Source organism: Salvelinus namaycush, chromosome 19 (assembly GCF_016432855.1).
Source record: "Salvelinus namaycush isolate Seneca chromosome 19, SaNama_1.0, whole genome shotgun sequence".
Lineage (NCBI taxonomy): Eukaryota > Metazoa > Chordata > Actinopteri > Salmoniformes > Salmonidae > Salvelinus > Salvelinus namaycush.
In genome coordinates, this window is record NC_052325.1 from 50,480,899 (window position 1) to 50,501,842 (window position 20,944).

General features: G+C 43.2%; 1 protein-coding gene across 1 annotated transcript in view; it reads left to right on the forward strand.

Annotated features, from left to right (window-relative positions):
* LOC120064047 (obscurin-like protein 1) overlaps nt 1–19,014 on the forward strand; it is a 75,271-nt gene extending 56,257 nt beyond the window's left edge. The window contains exons 18-21 of the mRNA XM_039014358.1: nt 13,706–13,867; nt 14,879–14,983; nt 17,568–17,834; nt 18,728–19,014. Coding sequence (XP_038870286.1) covers nt 13,706–13,867; nt 14,879–14,983; nt 17,568–17,834; nt 18,728–19,014 — 821 coding nt within the window. The remainder of the gene's footprint in view (nt 1–13,705; nt 13,868–14,878; nt 14,984–17,567; nt 17,835–18,727) is intronic.
* Nucleotides 19,015–20,944: the final 1,930 nt, after the last annotated feature.

Genomic DNA, 20,944 nt, shown 5'->3' on the forward strand with positions numbered 1-20,944 from the left:
GGCAACACTACAGCGTTAGGGCTCTATTTTCGACTGGCGTTAAGGCGGCGCTAGTGTCAAACGCACGTTAGTTTGCAATTTCGTCATGTAAAATCTGGCGCACTGGCATTTTCCAGCCCTAACGCCAGGTTCGGCAATTTACCTGTCTTATATCAGCTCGCTTGTGCTCAGATGGGCGGGGTGGACATTTTTGTGTCCTTAAAAACATGATCCAAAGAGCTAATTTCAGGCAGGGATATTTATGACCAAACAAAAGCTGGTTTTAGCGGTAACACAGTTGGTTATGGTATGAATTTTGAAAGCGGAAATGCAGCCTATCCAGCCATGACACATACTGCCCTAATCTGCTTTTGGGGCCTGTATACTTTGTATTTAGAAACATACATTTATTTTAATAATACAATTTCGTTTAATTTGATTTAAAACCAAGCATAGCCTCCCCTCCTCTCAATTCAGTTTTTTTTTGCCCAATGCAATCGCGAAATAGTTAAGATTGTCGATAAAGGCATTGGCTCTTGAGACCACTTGGAAATGAATCTTAATCACCAAAGCTTTATTAAAATTTTAAGTTTGAGAGGAGTAAAACAGTTAGCTGACATTCCCATTTTATCTCTGCATTGTAAGCAGGCCCACATTTTTATGACATGCAGGTCCCGTTTTGGACTTGCGTAAAACCCCCTCCATGATGTAGCCTACGTGTCCATGCCCATCATGAAATGAGAGATGAGAATGTAGACGTTTTCTGTAACCTGTACAAATTTGTAGAGGCAGTCCACATCCATGGTGAACAGGAAGTCGCTGGTGCCCACCTTGGTTGCCTCCACCTTGTCCAGGAAGTTCGCCGTGTCCTGCTAAAGAAGCTTCTGGTGTTTCCTCGGCATGTTGGCTTTGGCGGGAACCTGGTAGTCTGGTGGTAGTGGTTGATTGCCGACCAGGAGAAGCATCCGGCGGTCTCCCTGTGCGTGGTCTCATGGGGGAGACTGATGGTCAAGTAGCTCATTGTATACCGGGAGAAGCATCTGGTGTTCTCTCATAGCGTCGTCTCAGGTAAGAGATTGGCGGTCGGGTCATAGCTGTAAAGCAGGTGGGGTCCGTGAGGGGCGTGGAGCTCGTTGAAGTGCCTAGAGACCAGCTCTGTAGTGTGTGGTCCCTCGTCGTCATGACTGAAGCACTCCGTAAAACTCAAATTAAGGAGTGAGAAAAAAGGGGGGAAAGACAAAAGGTTACCTTTCCGAAGAGTCCAGGCTGAACTTGCATTTCTTACGGCAACACACCGGATCTAGAAAGGTCCCAGGCACGATGCGTTTCTGCTTATTCGGCTTCCACAAGTGGCAGGGAAGACCAAAAAATGCAAAAAGGTACAAAAACAATGGTACCGGAATTAGCCGTTCCCGACTAAAAGAATGTGTGTGTGTGTGTGTGGATGTAATCTGTGTGTGTGTGGATGTAATGGTGGTGCTTCAGCTGTTCTTGCTCTCTTGAGTATTCTTCTTAATTCGTAGTTGCCTTTAGAAGCAGAGATCCGTTGTCTGGCTGTCCCTCTGCAAATTCATGAGGGTAGTGGAAAGGTGTGCTGCTTATATAGGGCTGGTGGGTGTGGCCCGAGTGGTGCAGACCGTTCCTATTGGTCCATTTAGTTGCTATGCAGTGGGGCCGATTCGTCCAATCAGATTCCAACTCCCTCTTTGCCACCTGATCGGGTGGTCAATGTCAATTGGAGATCAGGTGATTAGGGGATCCCGGCCTTGCCCTTAGAATAAATGCCATTAGCTTCAACGGTGCTAGCCTATTATGTTGTTTCCAATGGAGAGCATTATTCTCCTGCTGTGTTCCTCTGGGGCCAGATCATGTTAAGAGGTAACGACAGGTTCCAGGGTTGTTGGAGGCAGTTGTCGACCCTTGTGGGGTTCTAACTAGCCCGGGGAGGTCTCTGTGAGGTGTTTTCCGGCCCCACAGGTGTCCTTAATTGTGGGCCTTGACCTTCGTTTTCCCATTGACTTGTATATAGAAGTTGGGAGCGATGTACTCTCTGCTGTGTTCTTTTGGTTCCGATTCCCGTTGTGACGTAGTGACAGACTCCAGGAGGGTTGGGGGAAGTTTTCAACCCTTGTGGGGTTCTGACAAGCCCAAGGGGCAGCCTCTGTGAGGTGTTTTGCAGTCTCACCATGCCTTCTAAGTTGGGTGCATTGACCTCCATTTTCCTATTGATCTGTCTACAGAGATTTGGGAGCGATGTACTCCTGCTGTGTTCTTTTGGTTCAGACTCCCATTGTGAGGTAGCGACAGGCTCAGGACCTGTTGGAGGCAGTGGTCCACCCTTGTGGGGTTTTAACCAGCCAAAGGGGAAGCCTCTGTGAGGTGTTTGGCAACCTCACAATGTCTTCTAAGTTGGGTTCTGATGTCTCCTGCTGTGTTCTTTTGGTCCCGACCCATAGTGTGGGTTAGCAACAGACTCCGTAAGTGTTAGAGGCAGTAGTCAGACCTCGTGGGGTTCTAACTAGCCCAGGTGGCAGCCTCTGTGAGGTGTTTTGTGGTCCCATGGGATCTCCATAGCTGTGCACCTCGTCCTCTGTTTGGTGAATGGTCGCTACCTGTGAGTCATCTGTCCGTTTAGTGTGCCACCCGTGCTAAGAAGATACTTACCTGGGGTGGGCACACCAAAAAATCGACAGCTGTGCCAAAGCTGTGTACTACTCCCTTCACAGAACAGTGCAAACTGCCTCTAACAAGAAAAGAAAGAGGAGTGGGAGGCCCCAGTGCACAGCTGAGCAAGAGGACAAGTACATGAGAGTGTCTAGTTTGAGAAACAGAACACTCACAAGTCCTCAACTGGCAGCTTCATTAAATAGTAGAAGGCCAGCATCCCGGAGTCGCCTCTTCACTGTTGACATTGAGACTGGTGTTTTGTGGGTACTATTTAATGAAGCTGCCAGTTGAGGACTTGTTAGGGTCTGTTTCTCAAACTAGACACTCTAATGTACTTGTCCTCTTGCTCAGTTGTGCACCGGGGCCTCCCACTCCTCTTTCTATTCTGGTTAGAGCAGGTTTGTGCTGTTTTGTGAAGGGAGTAGTACACAGCGTTGGCACAGCCGTCGATGTGTTGGTCCTTAAATGAGCTACAGTGAGCTACAGGCTATAATCAAAACCACAAATGCTGATGCTCCAGATACTGAACTAGTCTAAAGAAGGCCAGTTTTATTGCACAACAGTTTTCAGCTATGCAAACAAAATTGCAAAAGGGATCAATTAGTGATCAATGATCTAATGATCAATTAGACTTTTAAAATTATAGACTTGGATTAGGGGCGGCAGGTAGCCTAGTGGTTAGAGCGTTGGGTCAGTAACCAAAAGGTTGCTAGTTCAAATCTCTGAGCTGATAAGGTATACATCTGTTGTTCTGCTCCTGAACAAGGCAGTTAACCAACTCTTTCTAGGCTGTCATTGTAAATAAAATAAAATCCTTAACTGACTTGCCTAGTTAAATAAAATAATTACTATTGTAGCTGGAAACTGCTGATTTTTTATGGAATGTTGAAGTTGGAAGTTTGTTAACAGGAGTGATGGTTGCTGATAATGGGCCTCTCTACACCTATGTACAGTACAAGTCAGAAGTTTACACTCAGTTTTTGACAATTCCCGCCATTTTTCCTCCAAACATAACGATGGTCATTATGGCCAAACAGTTCTATTTTTGTTTCATCAGACCAGAGTGCATTTCTCCAAAAAGTACGATCTTTGTCCCCATGTGCAGTTGCAAACCATAGTCTGGCTTTTTTATATCAGTTTTGAAGCAATGGCTTCTTCCTTGCTGAGCAGCCTTTCAGGTGTTTCGATATAGGACTCTTTTTACTGTGGACAGATACTTTTGTACCCGTTTCCTCCAGCATCTTCACAAGGTCCTTTGCTGATGTTCTGGGATTGATTTGCACTTTTCGCACCAAAGTACGTTCATCTCTAGGAAACAGAACGCGTCTCCTTCCTGAGCGGTATGACGGCTGCGTGGTCCCATGGTGTTTATACTTGCGTACTATTGTTTGGACAGATGAACGTGGTACCTTCAGGCGTTTGGAAATTGCTCCCAAGGATGAACCAGACTTGTGGAGGTCTACAATTATTTAATTTTTTTCTGAGGTCTTGGCTGATTTCTTTTGAATTTCCCATGATGTCAAGCAAAGAGGCACTGAGCTTGAAGGTAGGCCTTGAAATACATCCACAGGTACACATCCAATAGACTCAAATTATGTAAATTAGCCTATCAGAAGCTTATAAAGCCATGACATCATTTTCTGGAATTTTCCAAGCTTTAAAAAGGCACAGTCAACTTAGTGTATGTAAACTTCTGACCCACTGGAATTGTGATACAGTGAGTTATAAGTGAAATAATCTGTCTGTAAACAATTGTTGGAAAAATAACTTGTGTCATGCACAAAATAGATGTCCTAACTGTCTTGCCAAAGCTATCGTTTGTTAACAAGAAATTTGTGGAGTGGTTGAAAAATGAATTACTCCAACGGAAGTGAATGTAAACTTCCGACTTCAACTGTCGATATTCCATTAACAATCAGCCGTTTCCAGCTACAATAGTCATTTTTTATTTTTTTATTTAACTAGGCAAGTCAGTTATGAACACATTCTTATTTACAATGACAGCCTAAGAACTGGGGGTTAACTGCCTTGTTCAGGGGCAGAACGACAGATTTTTACCTTGTCAGCTTCGGGATTGAACCTAGAAACCTTTTGGTTACAGGTCCAACGCTCTAACCACTAGGGTACCTGCCGCCCCATTAACAATGTCTACACTGTATTTCTGATCAATTTGATGTTATTTTAATGGACAAAAAATGTGCTTTTCTTTCAAAAACAAGGACATTTCTAAGTGACCCCAAACTTTTCAACAGTAGTGTATGTTTACCCCAAAAATATATGGGGGATTTGAAATGATACAGACAATTACTTTAATGGAAGCAACAATCTATCCTCAATATTAAAGCTGATCCATCCCCTAAAAATACTATAAATTAAAATAACATTAAAAATGTTTTAAAAATGCTGTAGCTCTCTAGAAAACCTTACTAGCTACTTCAGTGGATGTTCAACACATTTCTACCGGCTACGGCAAATGTGTTAATTTATAGCCATGGTAAAAAAAAGGGATAATTAACTCGGGGTGCTATGCGTTCTCTGGAAAATAATGGAATTCATTGGAAGGTCAGAAAACACTTTTCCACGTTGTTCATTTTTTTTCACTTACCTGACCAATCAGTTCGGATAGAGCATTTTGTTTTGGAGCCGGTAAGCGATTCAATCTGTACAGAAAAAGTCGTCATGGGAAAATTGTATTTGTCAACGACGCGACCAAGTGACAGAAGTGCAACCCATGAATAGCTAGGTTTTTAAAATACAACATCGACAAAGAAAAAACTCAGTTTACTTATACATTATTAATTTACTAAAATGATATGACACATTTATGTGGAGATGATGACTATTTCTCAATTAAAAATGTTTTACCTTCAGAAAGGGATTGAGGTGAAACCATGCAAGGATTTGCGTATTTATGCTATGGGAAGAAAACACTACTTCCAAATCCTGAAGTGTGAAGTCAGTGATTCTGGCACATACACATGTGACGCTGGAGACTCCAGTACATCCTGCAATATAGAGGTCTACGGTACTGTCTGCCGCCTTAATAATCTCCCATATGAACAATATTTCGATGACTAACTAAATTTATAATTTCACATGCTAGTCATTCATTGCCTCACCTCTAGGTTTGATTAGATATACTGTACTTTATGGTAACACTTCAGTTATGGTATGAATTTTGATAGTGGAAACGCAGCCTATCCAGCCGTGACATACACTGCCCATATGCGAATGGAACAAGAGTAGCCTAATCTGCTTTTGGTGCCTGTATACTTTGTATTTAGAAACATAACAAATAAAAAATAATAACATTTTGTTGAATTTGATTTAAAACCAAGCATAGTTTTAAACCCTCCTCAATTATTTTTATTTTATTTTTTTGCCCACTTCAATCGCGAAGTAGAAGATTGTCGATAAAGGCTTTGGCTCCTGAGACCACTTGGAAATAAATCTTAATCACCAAAGCTTTATTAAAATATCAAGTTTGAGAGGAATAAGACAGTAAGCTGACATTCCCTTTTTGTCTTTGCATTGTAGGTAGGCCCACATTATTTTAGCCTTGCAGGTCCCGTTTTGAATGTACATAAAACCCCCTCCATGATGCAGCCTACTTGTCCATGCCCATCATGAAATGAGAGATGAGAATGTAGACGTTTCAGCTTGTTTTCCGTTTCACATGTTCAAAACCCAAGACCTCCCGTAGGCCTACTATAACAAAGGCTAGTTCAATAGCAATGCGTATTTTTTTATCCTGACGGTTTTATTTGATGATATAATTACATGTTATTGTATGTATTGTTGTTGTTCTTAAAAAAACAACAGATGACTTGTTTTTAGTTTAAAATAAATGACAACCAAACTTATCCGAATGATTCACCTAGCTGGTTTTATGGCGACAACGTTCATGGCGCACTGGCAATGCAACTTCTGGAGATGTGCGAATGCGATCTGATCTGTAAAATGGTTCCGATTATGTTCATAAAATGTAGGCCTACTTGGGAGCAGTATAAAGGTGAGTGGACATTCTCCCTCTCTATTGATATTGGATCTTTGTCCAGCTACTGTGCGTTGTTTTAATATTATATGCCAATAGGAAGCAATTATGGTGCCTGTACTGTTAAGTGTATTTAGACATAGCCTATTTAAAACAAATTCTTGTTTTGTTTTGTTTAGCATTTTATTCAAATTATTTGCTCTTTTAAGTGAATTTAGTCTTGTTTATTGACAACATTTGGCATATCTATGCTCAGCCGAAATGCAATTTACAGTAGGCCTCGCCCCTATATCAGTGGGAATTCTATGTATATATTTCCACATTGAAGCCATGCAATTACTTAGAACAATGAGGACTGCAAACAGGTTCAAGTTAACATATTTAGCAGAGATGGTATAGGTCTACATTTTGTTATTTTTGTTTCTGTAAGCTGTTTAACAAACTATAACGGACTAACATTGGAATGGGAGTTGATTCTAATACAATACAGAAAATACCATAAATACACAACTTGAAGCAACCACGTATTTATCCATGGAGCATGTTCTGATTGGCCAGTTAGGGTCCAAGCCTCGACACACCCACAAGTTGTAATTTCATCAAAGTTCAGCCCTTTCGCGCCAATGCCAGCGTTTGCGCTGATAATTGTGCTTGTGAAAATAGCAAAAATATTTCTGACATACCCCCGAACCTGTAAAACTACCGCCCAGCGCTTAGATTGAACATTGCGCTGGGTTTGTTAAAATAGAGCCCTTAAAATGTTACTGACTTTATTGTATGTTGTCTTAACAGAAAATCAAGCATAACAAATGGATGGACACAAGGTGGACATTCCAATGCAAATACAGTGCCTTCAGAAAGTATTCATACCCCTTGACTTATTTCACATTTTGTTGTGTTACAGCCTGAATTCAAAACGGATTTAATGGATTTTGTTTCTCACCCATTTACACACTATACCCCATAATGACAAAGTGAAAACATGTTTTTAGAGACAATTAGCGAGGCAGTTGAGACTTGAGTATCCCACTGCACGTGTGGTGAGGGTGGTAGCTGGCGGCGTGTAGGAGGGCGTGGGTGTCGGTGGGCTTGAAGTACATTTTGGTTTCCAGCTGGCCGGCCTGCACGGGAGAAGTGGTATTCCTTTTATGTGGTGTTGTCGAGGAAGTCCACTTGCTGCCCGTCCAGTCGGTAGGTGAGGTGGATGGACGCGTGGTGCGCATTCAGCGTTCATGCGAACCATTGGAAGACCTCCCTCCCGTAGGGCCAGACTCCCATCTCGTCGTCCAGGAAGCAGTAGAAGCGTGAGGGTCGGAGAGCGCACAGGGGGAACACGGTGGCTTCCCATTCCGCCAGGTAGATGTTGGCGTAGGTGGGGGCAAACCGCTTTCCCATGGCCACTCCTTTATCCTGCAGGTAGGTGTTTCCATTTAACTCGAAGTCGTTGCGGGTGAGAGCTCTAACAGCCGCAGCAGTTGCTTGTCCGGTCTGCTGTCCTGAGGGTGGCGCTCAAGGTGAGCGCTGACTGCGGCCAGGCCGGGTCCAACTTTGATGTTGGTGTAGAGGCTGTTCACGTCCATGGTAAACAGGAAGTCGCCGGCGCCCACCTTGGTTGCTGCCACCTTGTCCATGAAGTCCACTGTGTCCTTGATGTAGCTGTCGTGCCTCATCGCCAGCGGGCGTAGGTAGGTGTCTATCCACTCCGACACGCCGTAGGTTTCGCTGCCGCAGTCAGACTTGATGGGTCTGCCGGGAGTCACCTCGTGGGCACCTAGTTGATTTTCGGCAAGAAGTAGAGGTTCCTGGTCTTGGCCAGCGTGGTTCCCAACAGGTAGGCACATTGCTTGGGCCCCAGGATCCCGTCCGTCAACAGCCCATCGAGCACACCTCTGATGAGCAGAGCCGTTCGTTGGAAGATGGGCTGCGCCAGCCACCAGTAGTTCTCCTCCTGGTCGAGATGGCGCTCAGCCTTCTTCACGTACTGACCCCTGTCCAGGATGACCACAGCTGACCCTTTATCCGCCGGTTTGATGATCGTCGCATCCCTCTCCAGTTGTCTGAGGCCGGTCACCTCCTACTTGGGCAGGTTGTCCCGTGCCCCTTGCGGGGGGGGGGGGGGGGGGGGGGTGGGTTGAGTTAAAGGTTTTCCAGTCGGTTTCCAGTAGGTAGCGGACACCCTGCGGCAGATCCGTGTCAGGCGGCTCCCACCCTGAAGGTTCCGTGAATAGTTGTTTATTTTCCAGTGGGCCCTCTCCACGGTCGCTGTTCCCTCTGGGTTCCACGGTGTGCATTGCCTTTGCGGCTGTCAAAGTAGTCGGCCACTTTGAGCTGTCGGTGGTAGTCGGCAATCTCAGGGCGGAGCCGGATACATGCCTCCTTGCCCGTGTCGAGCGTGGGCATGAATGAGAGGCCTCGTCGGGACAGGGAGAGTTAGGGCTTTATGGGTGTGAAGATGCACGACAGGACCACTTCCTCCGTGCCGGTCTCCCCCGTGCTTGGGTCAGAGTGCGGTGGGTGCGGTGTGGCAGAGTCCAGCCCCCTGTTGTCCTCCTCTTGGTTCGGTGGTGTGGTGGTCATCAGCGGGGTTGCCCGTCCGTGTCGGTCTCCCCGAATTTGGGTCGGAGGCGGGCGGGTGCGTGGTCCCCGGCGCCCGAGTCCATCTGAGGGTCCTGGTCTTGGTCATGGTGGGGTACGGCCCCGCTGGTCGGGGCACGGGGAGGCGGGCAGGTGGCTTGGTGCCGTCAAGAAGGTCACTCTCCCCCTGGTCTGGGCCAGTGAGCGGAACACTTAGTGTAAACAGCGGCTTCACAATTGCCACATCGCCATGACCGGGGTCCAGTGCAGGCCATCTTGTCGGGTGTGGAACTGTGATGAGGGCAGCAGAGGGACATGTTGTCTGTTGCCGATCAACCCATTCAGGATATCCAAGTTGATTCGGTCGGCCAACGGCATCTTAGAGTAATTGATCTTCAGCACGAAGATGGCAGCATTCGGGAAGGCTTCGGCCGCCGTCCTAAGTAGAAGTTTGAGGCCTTGTGGTAGGTGGTAGCCGTTCCCTTTTCTCGGTTGTTGAGACCAAAGGAGAGGATGACCTTGGCCACCTCGGGACAGCCCTCGGTTCGCAGGTTGTTGAGGAGGCGGATGCCGTGACAAAAGCGGGCACCGGGGAAGGATTCCACTTAGATCTGGTCGGAGAAGATCCGAAGGAGCCTGGCGATGTTGGAGTCTCCCAGGATGAGGATGGGACAATGGGGTTGTACCCTCCACTCGGGCTTGTAGCGAGCACCGGGGTGACACATGAAGCGGCTTGTGTCGGGCGTCGACGGTGGTTCCGTTACTGTTGGTGTGGTCGGAGCGGCGGCAGAGGAGCAGACATCGGCGGCGGAGGAGGTGGTTACAGCGTCGGGCCGATGAGGCTGGCAGGGCTGTTGCGGTGGCAGGTGGGCCGACCCGAGGTCTCGCTGCTCGACCTTTGATGGGGAGCAGGGCGATCCTGCTGGCTGGGGGTTGACAGGCCTTGACGAGTCGCTGCCGGATGCTCTCCGTCAGAGTCGAGGAGATTGCCGGGGGTTTCCCCAGGTCCACCACCGGATGGTGATGTTCCGGAGGCAGCAGCGAGGTTGGTGGGACGTGGGGAGGCGGCGGAGGGGTTAGGGTGACAGGGATGGCCGCAGGTTGGAGGTGGAGGTGGTGGCTCCACCTCCAACCTGCTGGTGGGATGGCTCCATCTGTATATGTTGGGAGAGCTCGGTCTGTTGGGAGAGCTCAGTCACCGTGCTCATAAAGATGGCGTTGTCCAGGATGTTGAGGTCCTCTTGATCCATGGGCGAGAGGGTCTGTGAGTGGCGGAGGGGAGACAGCGGTGACCCCGAGATCGCTGGGGGGTGGAAGAAATGGTCTTAGAATGTTGGGAGGCCATCTCCCTTGGCCGCCAGAAGGTCGACCATCCTACCAATCCCCGGTGTCACCCTGGTCGGTGTATGACGGATCGATCCAGTCAGCGTTCTGGGTGGGGTATGGGTCTCCATCTCCTTCCGTCCATCACCGATGTCAATGGGGTCTTCTGCCACCTTGTCCCGACCTTGTGTGGCCGGGATGAGGTCTGGCTGGGCCTTTTTCCTCGTCAAAGTCCCTCCCCATGCAACCCTGGTTTGGGTTTGGCTGGGTTCGTGGTGCTCCGGGACCACCGTCACTTCTGCAGGCCTCTCGTGTCGTCACCCTGGTCGGGGCATTATCTGGGTTGAGGTCGGACTGGGTCGTGTTCCGCATTGGAAGCCCTCCCTGTGCCACCCGGGTTTGGCCTGGTCTCTGTGTTTTCCGAGTATGGTGGTGTCAGCCTGTTGGTCTTGCTGATCCGCTTTCCTCCTCGTCGTGTGGTCTGAGGGGCTCTCTCCTCAGTGCCACATCTCCTGGTCTGTTTTGGTGGCCCCCGATGGGGTGAAGAGGGCGATCAGCTCTCTCGCCTTCCGTTGGTATCCTGGCGGCAACTGCCCGTCCGAGAGGTGGTTGTTGATCTGCTCCAGGTGATGTCGAGCTCTGATGAGCACAGTCTTGGCAGTATGTACAGAGATGAGGTAGTCATTCAAAAATCATGTTAAACACTCTTATACCATGGTATTGTTGAATACTTGTTTCTTATTCTCTTAAAGGGCATTCCAGAGCAACCAAAACATTATTGGTAATGTTGAAGTTGATTTTCACTATAGCAAGCTTGGACTGATGATTTGGTTAGCTAAACTAGCAAGTCTGGTTGTTTCGTTACCACAGCGACTACTGTAGCTCTCGAGTGAAGTTGTTAGCTACTTCAGTTGATGTTGAACACATTTCTACTGGCAAATTGACACATTTCCAGTGGCAAATGTGTTCAATTATAGTTATGGTATAAAAGGGATAATCAACTTGTGGTTCTATGCGTTCTCTGGAAAATAATGGATCTCTTTGGAAGGTCAGAAAAGACCTTCCACGTTGTTCATTTTTACTCTTACTTGTCCAATCAGTGCAGATAGAGCAGCTTGCTCTAATCATAATCATAATGAAAGACAAACACACACACTGTGCTACCAATCACAGTGTAGGGTGTTTATTGCACACAGAGTGATTCCATGCAACTTGTGACTTGCTAAGCACATTTTTACTCCTGAAACAATTTAGGCTTGCCATAACAAAGGGGTTGAAAACTTATTGAATCAAGACATTTCAGCTTTTCATTTTTTATTAATACAAATAAATAAATAAAAACAATTCCACTTTGACTTTATGGCGTATGGTTTGTAGGCCAGTGACAAAAGAAAATCTCTATTTAATCCATTTCAAATTCAGGCTGTAACACAACATTTTGAAAAAGTCAAGGGGTGTGAATACTTTCTTAAAGCACTGTACATAAGAGGGTCATAGAAATGTATGAAGACACCACAGCACTGTGGATTACACACATTTTTGCCCACGACCGACATCTGTCGGGGGAAGTCTTTTCTTTTTTAATTACGTCACCGTAATCCCCCCAAAAAGAGTTTAAAAAGCCATATCACCTGTTGATATTCTGTCGTACAAAGGCAAAACGCAGTAACTACACTTTTGGTCAACATTTAGTTAAGACTGAAATCAGGCTTTTTAGTATCTGTTTTATCTTGTGACAAAGTATCCTGATTCAATTATGTTCTGTTTCAGGGAAAATGGCATGTGAAATTTTCAGTAACTACAAAATCCAAGTAAAAACCATGGCAAACTAAAGTTACTGCACTTTGGCTTTGTTCCAATATGAAACTGATAAAAATGGCTTTAAAGTTTATTTGCTGTCCAGCAGAATATGTTGTAGGTAGACACGGGATAATACCCTGATTTATTATCTTATTATGAAGTAATTTCTTATGCATATCAACCATGACCACTGATTTGACCTATGACCCCAAAGTCAAATAAATGACCATACAAAGCCAAACAGAAAAACAACAAGAAAGTTGGAAAAACACATTTAGATTGTAGATACTGCACAAAGTCAAACATTTGTTTAAGTATAAACATTCTGCGCAATGAAATAGTCCTTACCTTATGGTAAAAAAATAATTGAGGGTTACTACAATACAACATTTAAAACATGAAAACATAACTATATAAAACGAAATCAGTGGTCATGGTTGATATGCATAAAAATGATTTGATATAAAGATGATTACTTCAGTGCATTATCACTTACCTACCTACAACATATCTGGCTGGTTAGCAAAAATATTTTAAAGACATTTTTCTCAGTTTACTGAGTTTTGCCTTTGTAGGGCAGTATTGTTACATGGGGTCTTTATAAAAAAAGACATTTTTTCGCACTATTTTATTGTTTTGAAGGGGTGATATACTGGACTCGCTAAATGTACAGTAGCCCTTATCCAGCTATCCAGTTAGCTAAACACTGATTCAAATAACTCCGTGGGAAGCAGGGTGCCGTTTTGGAAGTTTACTTGAATTACAGTGTGAAATTGCAACAAACACAAAAAGACATGTTTTCAATTACAGTAGTATAGAGCACAGAATGTCTTCCACAATAACTGCACTAAATGTACGAAATAAGGATTAAGAGTGCTCAATCTAGAGTCAAATATAAAACGAAGTTACTAGGATGCAACTGAACGCTTGATATTGTTCAGCTAGGCGTCCCTAGGGAGAAATAACACTAAATCTATTGCAAAGTAGCTAACTGCTAACTCAATTAATATTTTACAGAAACATGCCAATTAAATGTGATAAACATTTATCTTGTGTCAATAAACAAATGTACTTACAGACATTGCGTTTTACAAAGCTTATAAAGAAGTATGTTGAAGGATTGTAACTACTCTGTCACACTTGCACGTCTAATACATTGCTTCCCCTCTGAAACTGCTTCCTTTCACATGACACAAACAGGTAAATTCTACACTGCTGCACTTAAACCGCCACTAGGGGGTGCTAAACAACTAACAGGTCCAGAACAGTTGATAAAAATACCAATAAGAAAGACATACAGTATCAACCTTCTAAAATATTAAAATGACGTGTTGACATGAGAGCTTCTGTCTTTACCTCCCTTGGCAGAACGGGAGCTTGTAGTCCTGCAAGGCCTGGAGGACCTGGACATACAGGAGGACCAGAATGCTGTGTTTGTAGTTGAGATCTCCCTGGAGGATGTGTCTGGAGAGTGGTTAAAAAATGGAGTGAGAATTACACCAACCAGCACCATCAAGATCCGCCAGGAAGGTCATCCTTACAATTGTTATCATCTCTTATGACACGTAGTAATACTTTTGGGGTTTACACTTTATAATAACTTTCATATATAAGCCTTTATAAATTCTTATATATATATTATCAATCCATATGCATTTTAATGCTTATGAAAGTATTTATGTTTACAACTAATGATATACTCATTTATCAATAGTTCTTGCTCTATTTATAGTTAGTAATGAAAGTTATTATAAAGTGTTACCTGCCTACCTTTGAAAACGTACATTATTCTGTCTTGGTCCAGTAAGACATCTGACTAGGATTTAAACATTATATCAAAGTCTGTGCATGTTGATCTGTAGATAGCGACAATACTTTATATGAGCCACTCATTTATTTATACATTATAGGTATTTATATATGTTTGAATAGTCGAGGATCAACTATGAGTGTTTAAAACAAATGTTATGATGCATTTCACCGCCTGTTATAAGTGCTTATAATACATTTTATAATGCCCTATGGGGTGACACTTGGCACCTTAAAGCTAAAATCCTTAGTCGCTAAATGCATTTTTGGACTAAATTCATGATATATTCTTCAAGAATCAATGGGTATACAGATATAACTTATAAATGCCTCATGAGCTTAGTTCAACTGTCGTACCTCATCAGAACCCAAAATATGAGCTTGTTTTACTCCAATGTTTATAAACAACGTAAATGTAAACAAACATTGTATAGCCTCAAAACATGGTTAAAACTATACATTTTATATCATGTACGGTCAGTCCCTTGCATCCATAGCTGTCTAAGAATTTGAGAGTTGTTACATTTCTCCAACCCCATCCCTTAGCTTTTTAGCGAAACAGGGTCAGGGAAAAGCTTTGTTATTGTTTAAATTAAGGATTCTAGCTTTAAGTGCATTCCTAATGCTTTATAAACATGTTGGCTCTTAGAAACCTGACTTTATTCTCAACACTAATATAGCCGGGGAAAAAACCAAAGCTTCTATGGTAACTTATTTTGCATGTCATTTTAGGGACGAAGCATTTTCTTCTAATGTGCAACGTGAGAGGAGAGGACTCCGGAGAGATCAAGTTCGTCGCCAAACACGTGGAATGCACAGCCTATCTGGAGGTGGAGGGTAATATGATTACTTCTTCTTTGTATTCCCACTCCTTTCATACTTGTGTGGTTTTATTGACTGGATAGGCCAGTGAAGAGACAGGAAAGGTAGGAGGAGTGCGAGTCGGAAGGGGCAGTGGTTCGGATTTAAACCCCTGCCAACTCTGGTAGCACTAACCATTCTAGACCACCTCTCGTTTCCTGTACATATGACATGTAGTCAAATCTCCTGATGTAGTGTAGGCAGGAAAATACTGGCTCACGTTTAAATATCAGGTAAACTCATCCCTGTAGTTCAGTTGGTAGCGCATGGTGCTTGCAATGCCAGGAAAGTGGGTTTGATTCCCGTGGACACCTATACGTAGAACTAAGTTGCTTTGGATAAAAGTGTCTGCTAAATGGCATATTATATATATATGTATTATATGCTGGATGGTTCGAGCCCTGAATGCTGACTGGCCGACAGCCGTGGTATATCAGACCATATACCGCGGGTATGACCAAACATTTCTTTTTACTGCTCTAATTAGGTTGGTAACCAGTTTATAATAGCAGTAAGGCACCTCTGGGCTTTGTGGTATTTGACCAATATACCACGGCTAAGGGCTGTATCTAGGCACTCCGCGTTGCGTTGTGCAAAGAACAGCCCTTAGCCGTGGTATATTGACCATATACCACACCCCCGCGGGCCTTATTGCTTAATTGTACCAGTCAAAAGTTTGGCACACATTCAAGGTTTTAAAAAATATATATATATATTTTCTACATTATAGAATAATAGTGAAGAGGTAACAAAATATGGAAAAAGGGAAGGGGTCTGAATACTTTCCGAATGCACTGCGTATATATAGTAACAAAATAATATTTTTGGGGCAAATGGCATGTGGGGGCGGATATAGAAAATCTATGTCAATATCAGATGTTTTGTTCCCAATAGGATAGACCTACAGTACCAGTCAAAAGTTTGGACACACCTACTCATTCAAGTTAAAAAAATTTTTTTTTTACTATTTTCTACATTGTAGAATAACAGTGAAGACATCAAAACCTTGAAATAACACATATGGAATCATGTAGTAACCAAAGAAGTGTTAAACAAATCAAAAAAAAAAATCTGATTCTTCAAAGTAGCCACCCTTTGCCTTAATGACAGCATTACACACTCTTGGCATTTTCTCTTGAGGTAGTCACATGGAATGCATTTCAATTAACAGGTGTAACTTGTTAAAAGTTAATTTGTGGAATTTCTTTCCTTCTTGATGCGTTTGAGCCAATCAGTTGTGTTGTGACAAGGTAGGGGTGGTATACAGAAGATATCCCTATTTGGTAAAAGACCAAGTCCATATTATGGCAAGTACAGCTCCAATAAACATAAGAGAAATGACAGTCCATCATTACTATAAGACATGAAGGTCAGTCGATCTGGAACATTTCAAGAACTTTGGAAGTTTCTTCAAGGTGCAGTCGCAAAAACCATCAAGCGCGATGATGAAACTGGCTCTTATGAGGACCGCCACAGGAAAGGAAGACCCAGAGTTACCTCTGCTGCAGAGGACACGTTCATTCAAGTTACCAGCCTCAGAAATTGCAGCCCAAATAAATGCTTCACAGAGTTCAAGTAACAGACACATCTCAACATCAACTGTTCAGAGGAGACTGCGTCAATCAGGCCTTCATGGTCGAATTGCTGCAAAGAAACAACTACTAAAGTACACCAATAAGAAGAGGACTTGCTTGGGCCAAGAAACACGAGCAATGGAAATTAGACTGGTGGAAATCTGTCCTTTGGTCTGATGAGTCTAAATTTGAGACTTTTGGTTCCAACCGCCATATTTTTGTGAGACGCAGAGTAGGTGAACGGATGATCTCCACATGTGTGGTTCCCACCGTGAAGCATGGAGGAGGAGGTGTGATGGTGTGGGGGTGCTTTGCTGGTGACACTGTCTGTAATTTATTTAGAATTCAAGGCACACTTAACCAGCATGGCTACCACAGCATTCTGCAGCGATACACCATCCCCCCTGGTTTGCGCTTAGTGGGACTATAATTTGTTTTCAACTGGACAATGACACCTCCAGGCTGTGTAAGGTCTATTTGACCAAGAAGGAGAGCAATGGAGTGCTTCATCCGATGACCTGGCCTCCAATCACCCAACCTCAACCCAATTGAGATTGTTGGGGATGCGTTGGACCCGCAGTGAAGGAAAAGCAGCCAACAAGTGCTCAGCATATGTGGGAACTCCTTCAAGACTGTTGGAAAAGCATTCCAGGTGAAGCTGGTTGAGAGAATGCCAAGAGTGTGCAAAGCTGTCATCAAGGCAAAGGGGGGCTACTTCGAAGAATCTCAAATATAAAATATATTTCATTTTTTTTGTTAAAACGTGTTTGTTTTTTTACAATTATTCTGCAATGTAGAAAATAGTAAAAATTAAGAAAATCCCTTGAATGAGTAGGTGTGTCCAAACTTTTGACTGGTACTGTAGGTAAATATAGAATTATTGATATTGATGCCTGCCACTTGCCCAAATGAATTATTGTCAGGTCTCAGAACACACCTTGCGACACATTCGGAAATGAAGCAAATTTGTATTTTTATCCTTGCAGAGCTTCCGTTGAACATAACGAACCCTCTCCAGGACAAGGTGGCTCTTGAGAGGAGTCGTGCGATCATGGACTGCTCAGTATCCAACCCTCGGTGCAGTATCCGCTGGTACAAAGGCAGCAATGTCATCCTGCCCTCAGAGCGCTTTGAGATCTGCAGTGAGGGCTGCTATCGCAAGCTGGTCATTCAACAGGTGGCACTGGACGATGAGGGAACCTACAGTGTGCAGGTTGGAGAGCACACATGCTCCGCGAAACTGACTGTAGAAGGTAAGATCATCTATTAAAGTGTCAGTTCACCCCACAATCAAAGTTTGTCAGACGTTTGACATGAACATTTGCCTTTGGTCAAAATGAGGCCACGTCCTACTCCATTTATTGTATTGATACAGCCACAGTATTTGTCTCAAATTCAAATGAATAGAAATTGTATTCAGAAAATATAGCAAGACCAGTAATATAAGTTAAGTTTTGCATCCCCCTGATTGTTAGGATTTGGGGAGAGTAGGCTGATCTTAGATCTGTCTAAGGGCAACTTCTACCAGGAGTGTAGAAGGATCGGTATCCTGAATATCAGCTCCATCTACTGGGAACATGGCAGTAAGACATTCCTATTCATTACACACTGCAGCTCACTCAGTTCAGTATTTGATAGGATTATAGGTCAACTCTAGTTCTGTGCAATTATAATGCAGTTACTAAAGTACTATGTAACAACATTGTATCAACATGTTGTTCCTAGTGTACTTAGTGTTACTCAGGTATGAAAGTAAAGTGCTATAAATTAAATTCAAGCATTGTTCCATGCCCCTTATCTGCAATTAACTTGTACATGTGAGTCATTTGATTCTCATTTAATTAATCATATAGTGAATATAGTGTATAGTATAATCATATTTAAGGGTATACTTAGCAAGGTGACATCCTCAAACACAACGGGGTAAACTCATACAACATGGACTACAGACTTCAAAACAGCCATTATTGGGGAAGGTGCAAATTGTGAAAGGCCAACACTGGCAGTAGTTGTACATCTGAATTTTGGTGACAATGTGGTCTGATGTTGTTTTGTAATTGATGATGATGCCATCTTGTTGTGAGTGTACCTTTAAGTGTTCCCCCATTCTTCCCTCAATGTATTTATCTTTCCCTGGTCAACACAGCCCAGTCTCTCCTGATGGTGAGGGAACTGAAGAGCGTGGAGGTGGTGGCCCCGGATGAGGCGTGCTTCGAGTGTGAGGTCTCGGTCCCCGTCCTCAAAGCCCCCGTGTGGAGCCTGAAGGGGGAGGTCCTGCAGCAGGGGCCCAAAGTCAGCCTAGAGAAAATGGGCATGGTCCACCGCCTCACCCTCCGACAGACCTCTGTTGACATGACCGGCTTGGTGGAGTTCACATCGGGAAAAGCCAAGAGCAGCGCCGAGCTCCACGTCCAGAGAGGGCAAACCCTTTAACTTGTACATGTGATTTGGCATAACAGCGGCACATGGCGAGAGAGGTGTGACATACTGTAAGCTATGTTTGGTGTTTATGTGCAGTTCTCCATTGGCATTGACATCTAGGTCAGACAAGACGGAATGTATTTCCCGGTAGACGTCTAAGGCTATATTTACAGGCTGACAGTAATAAAATACTTTTAATTTTATAACATGGTCTATAACTGAATAAGTATTAGATTCATTCATCACATTAAATGTGGTCAGTTTGCCGTAAGAGTAACCGATTGTACATACAGACCCCCCTTTATACCATGCATTGAAAATATTTTAATTCAAGCTAATTTCTCCTAACCTATCACTTGAGCCATTATGCGAGATTTAAGATTACAGGCTACTTATTGCGTCCTGTACTGTAGTATTTATGCAGTTGCAACATTTATACTATATTTTGGATTACTGTTTTTCAGGAGACCGAAGCTCGGCTCTTATATTAGGATTTGGCTCATGATGGCTACTTGAGGATTACTGCATGTCCCCAATTCAATTGAACGTGCATTGTAGTATTTATGCAGCTGCATTAAAATATACCGTTTTTCCCTATTCAATCAAAACCATTGTGTTATTATTGTATTTCAGGATAAGACCAAAATAAAACAGAAACAATTGTCATGCCAAAGAGATAATAAGGTGTGCTTTCAAAACATTGCACAACTCTAGATTTCTCTCATAGTTGTATTATAATTATATTTATTCTGCTATTTTGTGTTAAGATATTACCCCAAACAGCCCCAATTTAGATTACGTGAGAGAATATTTTGCATTGCATTTATACTTTCTGAACTTAAACAATATTTATACTGAACAAAATATAAATGTGACATGTATATTGTTGGTCCAATGTTTCATGAGCTGAAGTAAAAGATCCCAGAAATGTTACATAGGCACAAAATACTTATTTCTCTAAAATGCACAAATGTGTTTACATCCCTGTTAGTGAGCATTTCGTTTTTGCCAAGATAATTCATCCACATGACAGGTGTGGCATATCAAGAACTCTTGAACCGTTTAAGCTAAAGACAAACTTTCACATGTTCAGACTATCCTAACTTCAAATTCCTTAAAAAACGTGTATCAACTATAACTATAGACATTTGCGTGAATTAGCATAACAAACGCACATTCATGTCTTATTGGGGAAACCTGTTTACCATTTCGCTTGAATAGAACATACTGTACATATAGGATTGACAGTTCTGAGTATTTGTGTATTTTTTTTCTACTCTTCAACAGGTGATCCTTGACAGACGCAGTATCGTCGTGATGCAGTGTCAACATCAGAATGAGATGGATCGATATTTTATTCACCAATTTATTTGTGTTCATATTTGTCATATGAAATTGGAATGTATGGAATAGAATTGTAAGATATATTCCTGTCTTTCAAAAGGGGGTGAATATTTTGTCAAAGTTAACAATAAGTTATTGAAATATTTTGTATAATTATTTCCCAATGCAGATACCCCTATTCACTTGAAACAATGTCCTCTAAAGAGGCTCTAGGTAAATATCAACCAACATAAGTACAGAGTTGACTAAATTGTCTCTCTGAATACGAGCATGTGCTTAATCCATAAAATGTCATGTAATATAAACATTTTATGTAATATAAAAATGTGTTCTAAAGTCGATCGTAAAATACAGTTGGAGAATGCAATTGATTACAGGCGTGGGACCGAATCCTAACTTGAGATCCATGTTTGAGTGGAGTTTGCTTGCAAATCTCACATAGATATGAATGCATGCTTTATGCAAAAGTCTGAGTTGTGCACTGGCATCCTATGTCAGAATTTGGGCCATAATGGTTACTTATAGCAAGTATTGAGAAACTGTAAGTTGTTTAGAAGCGACGAATCCTAACTTGAGCTACCAACTTTTTCACATAAAT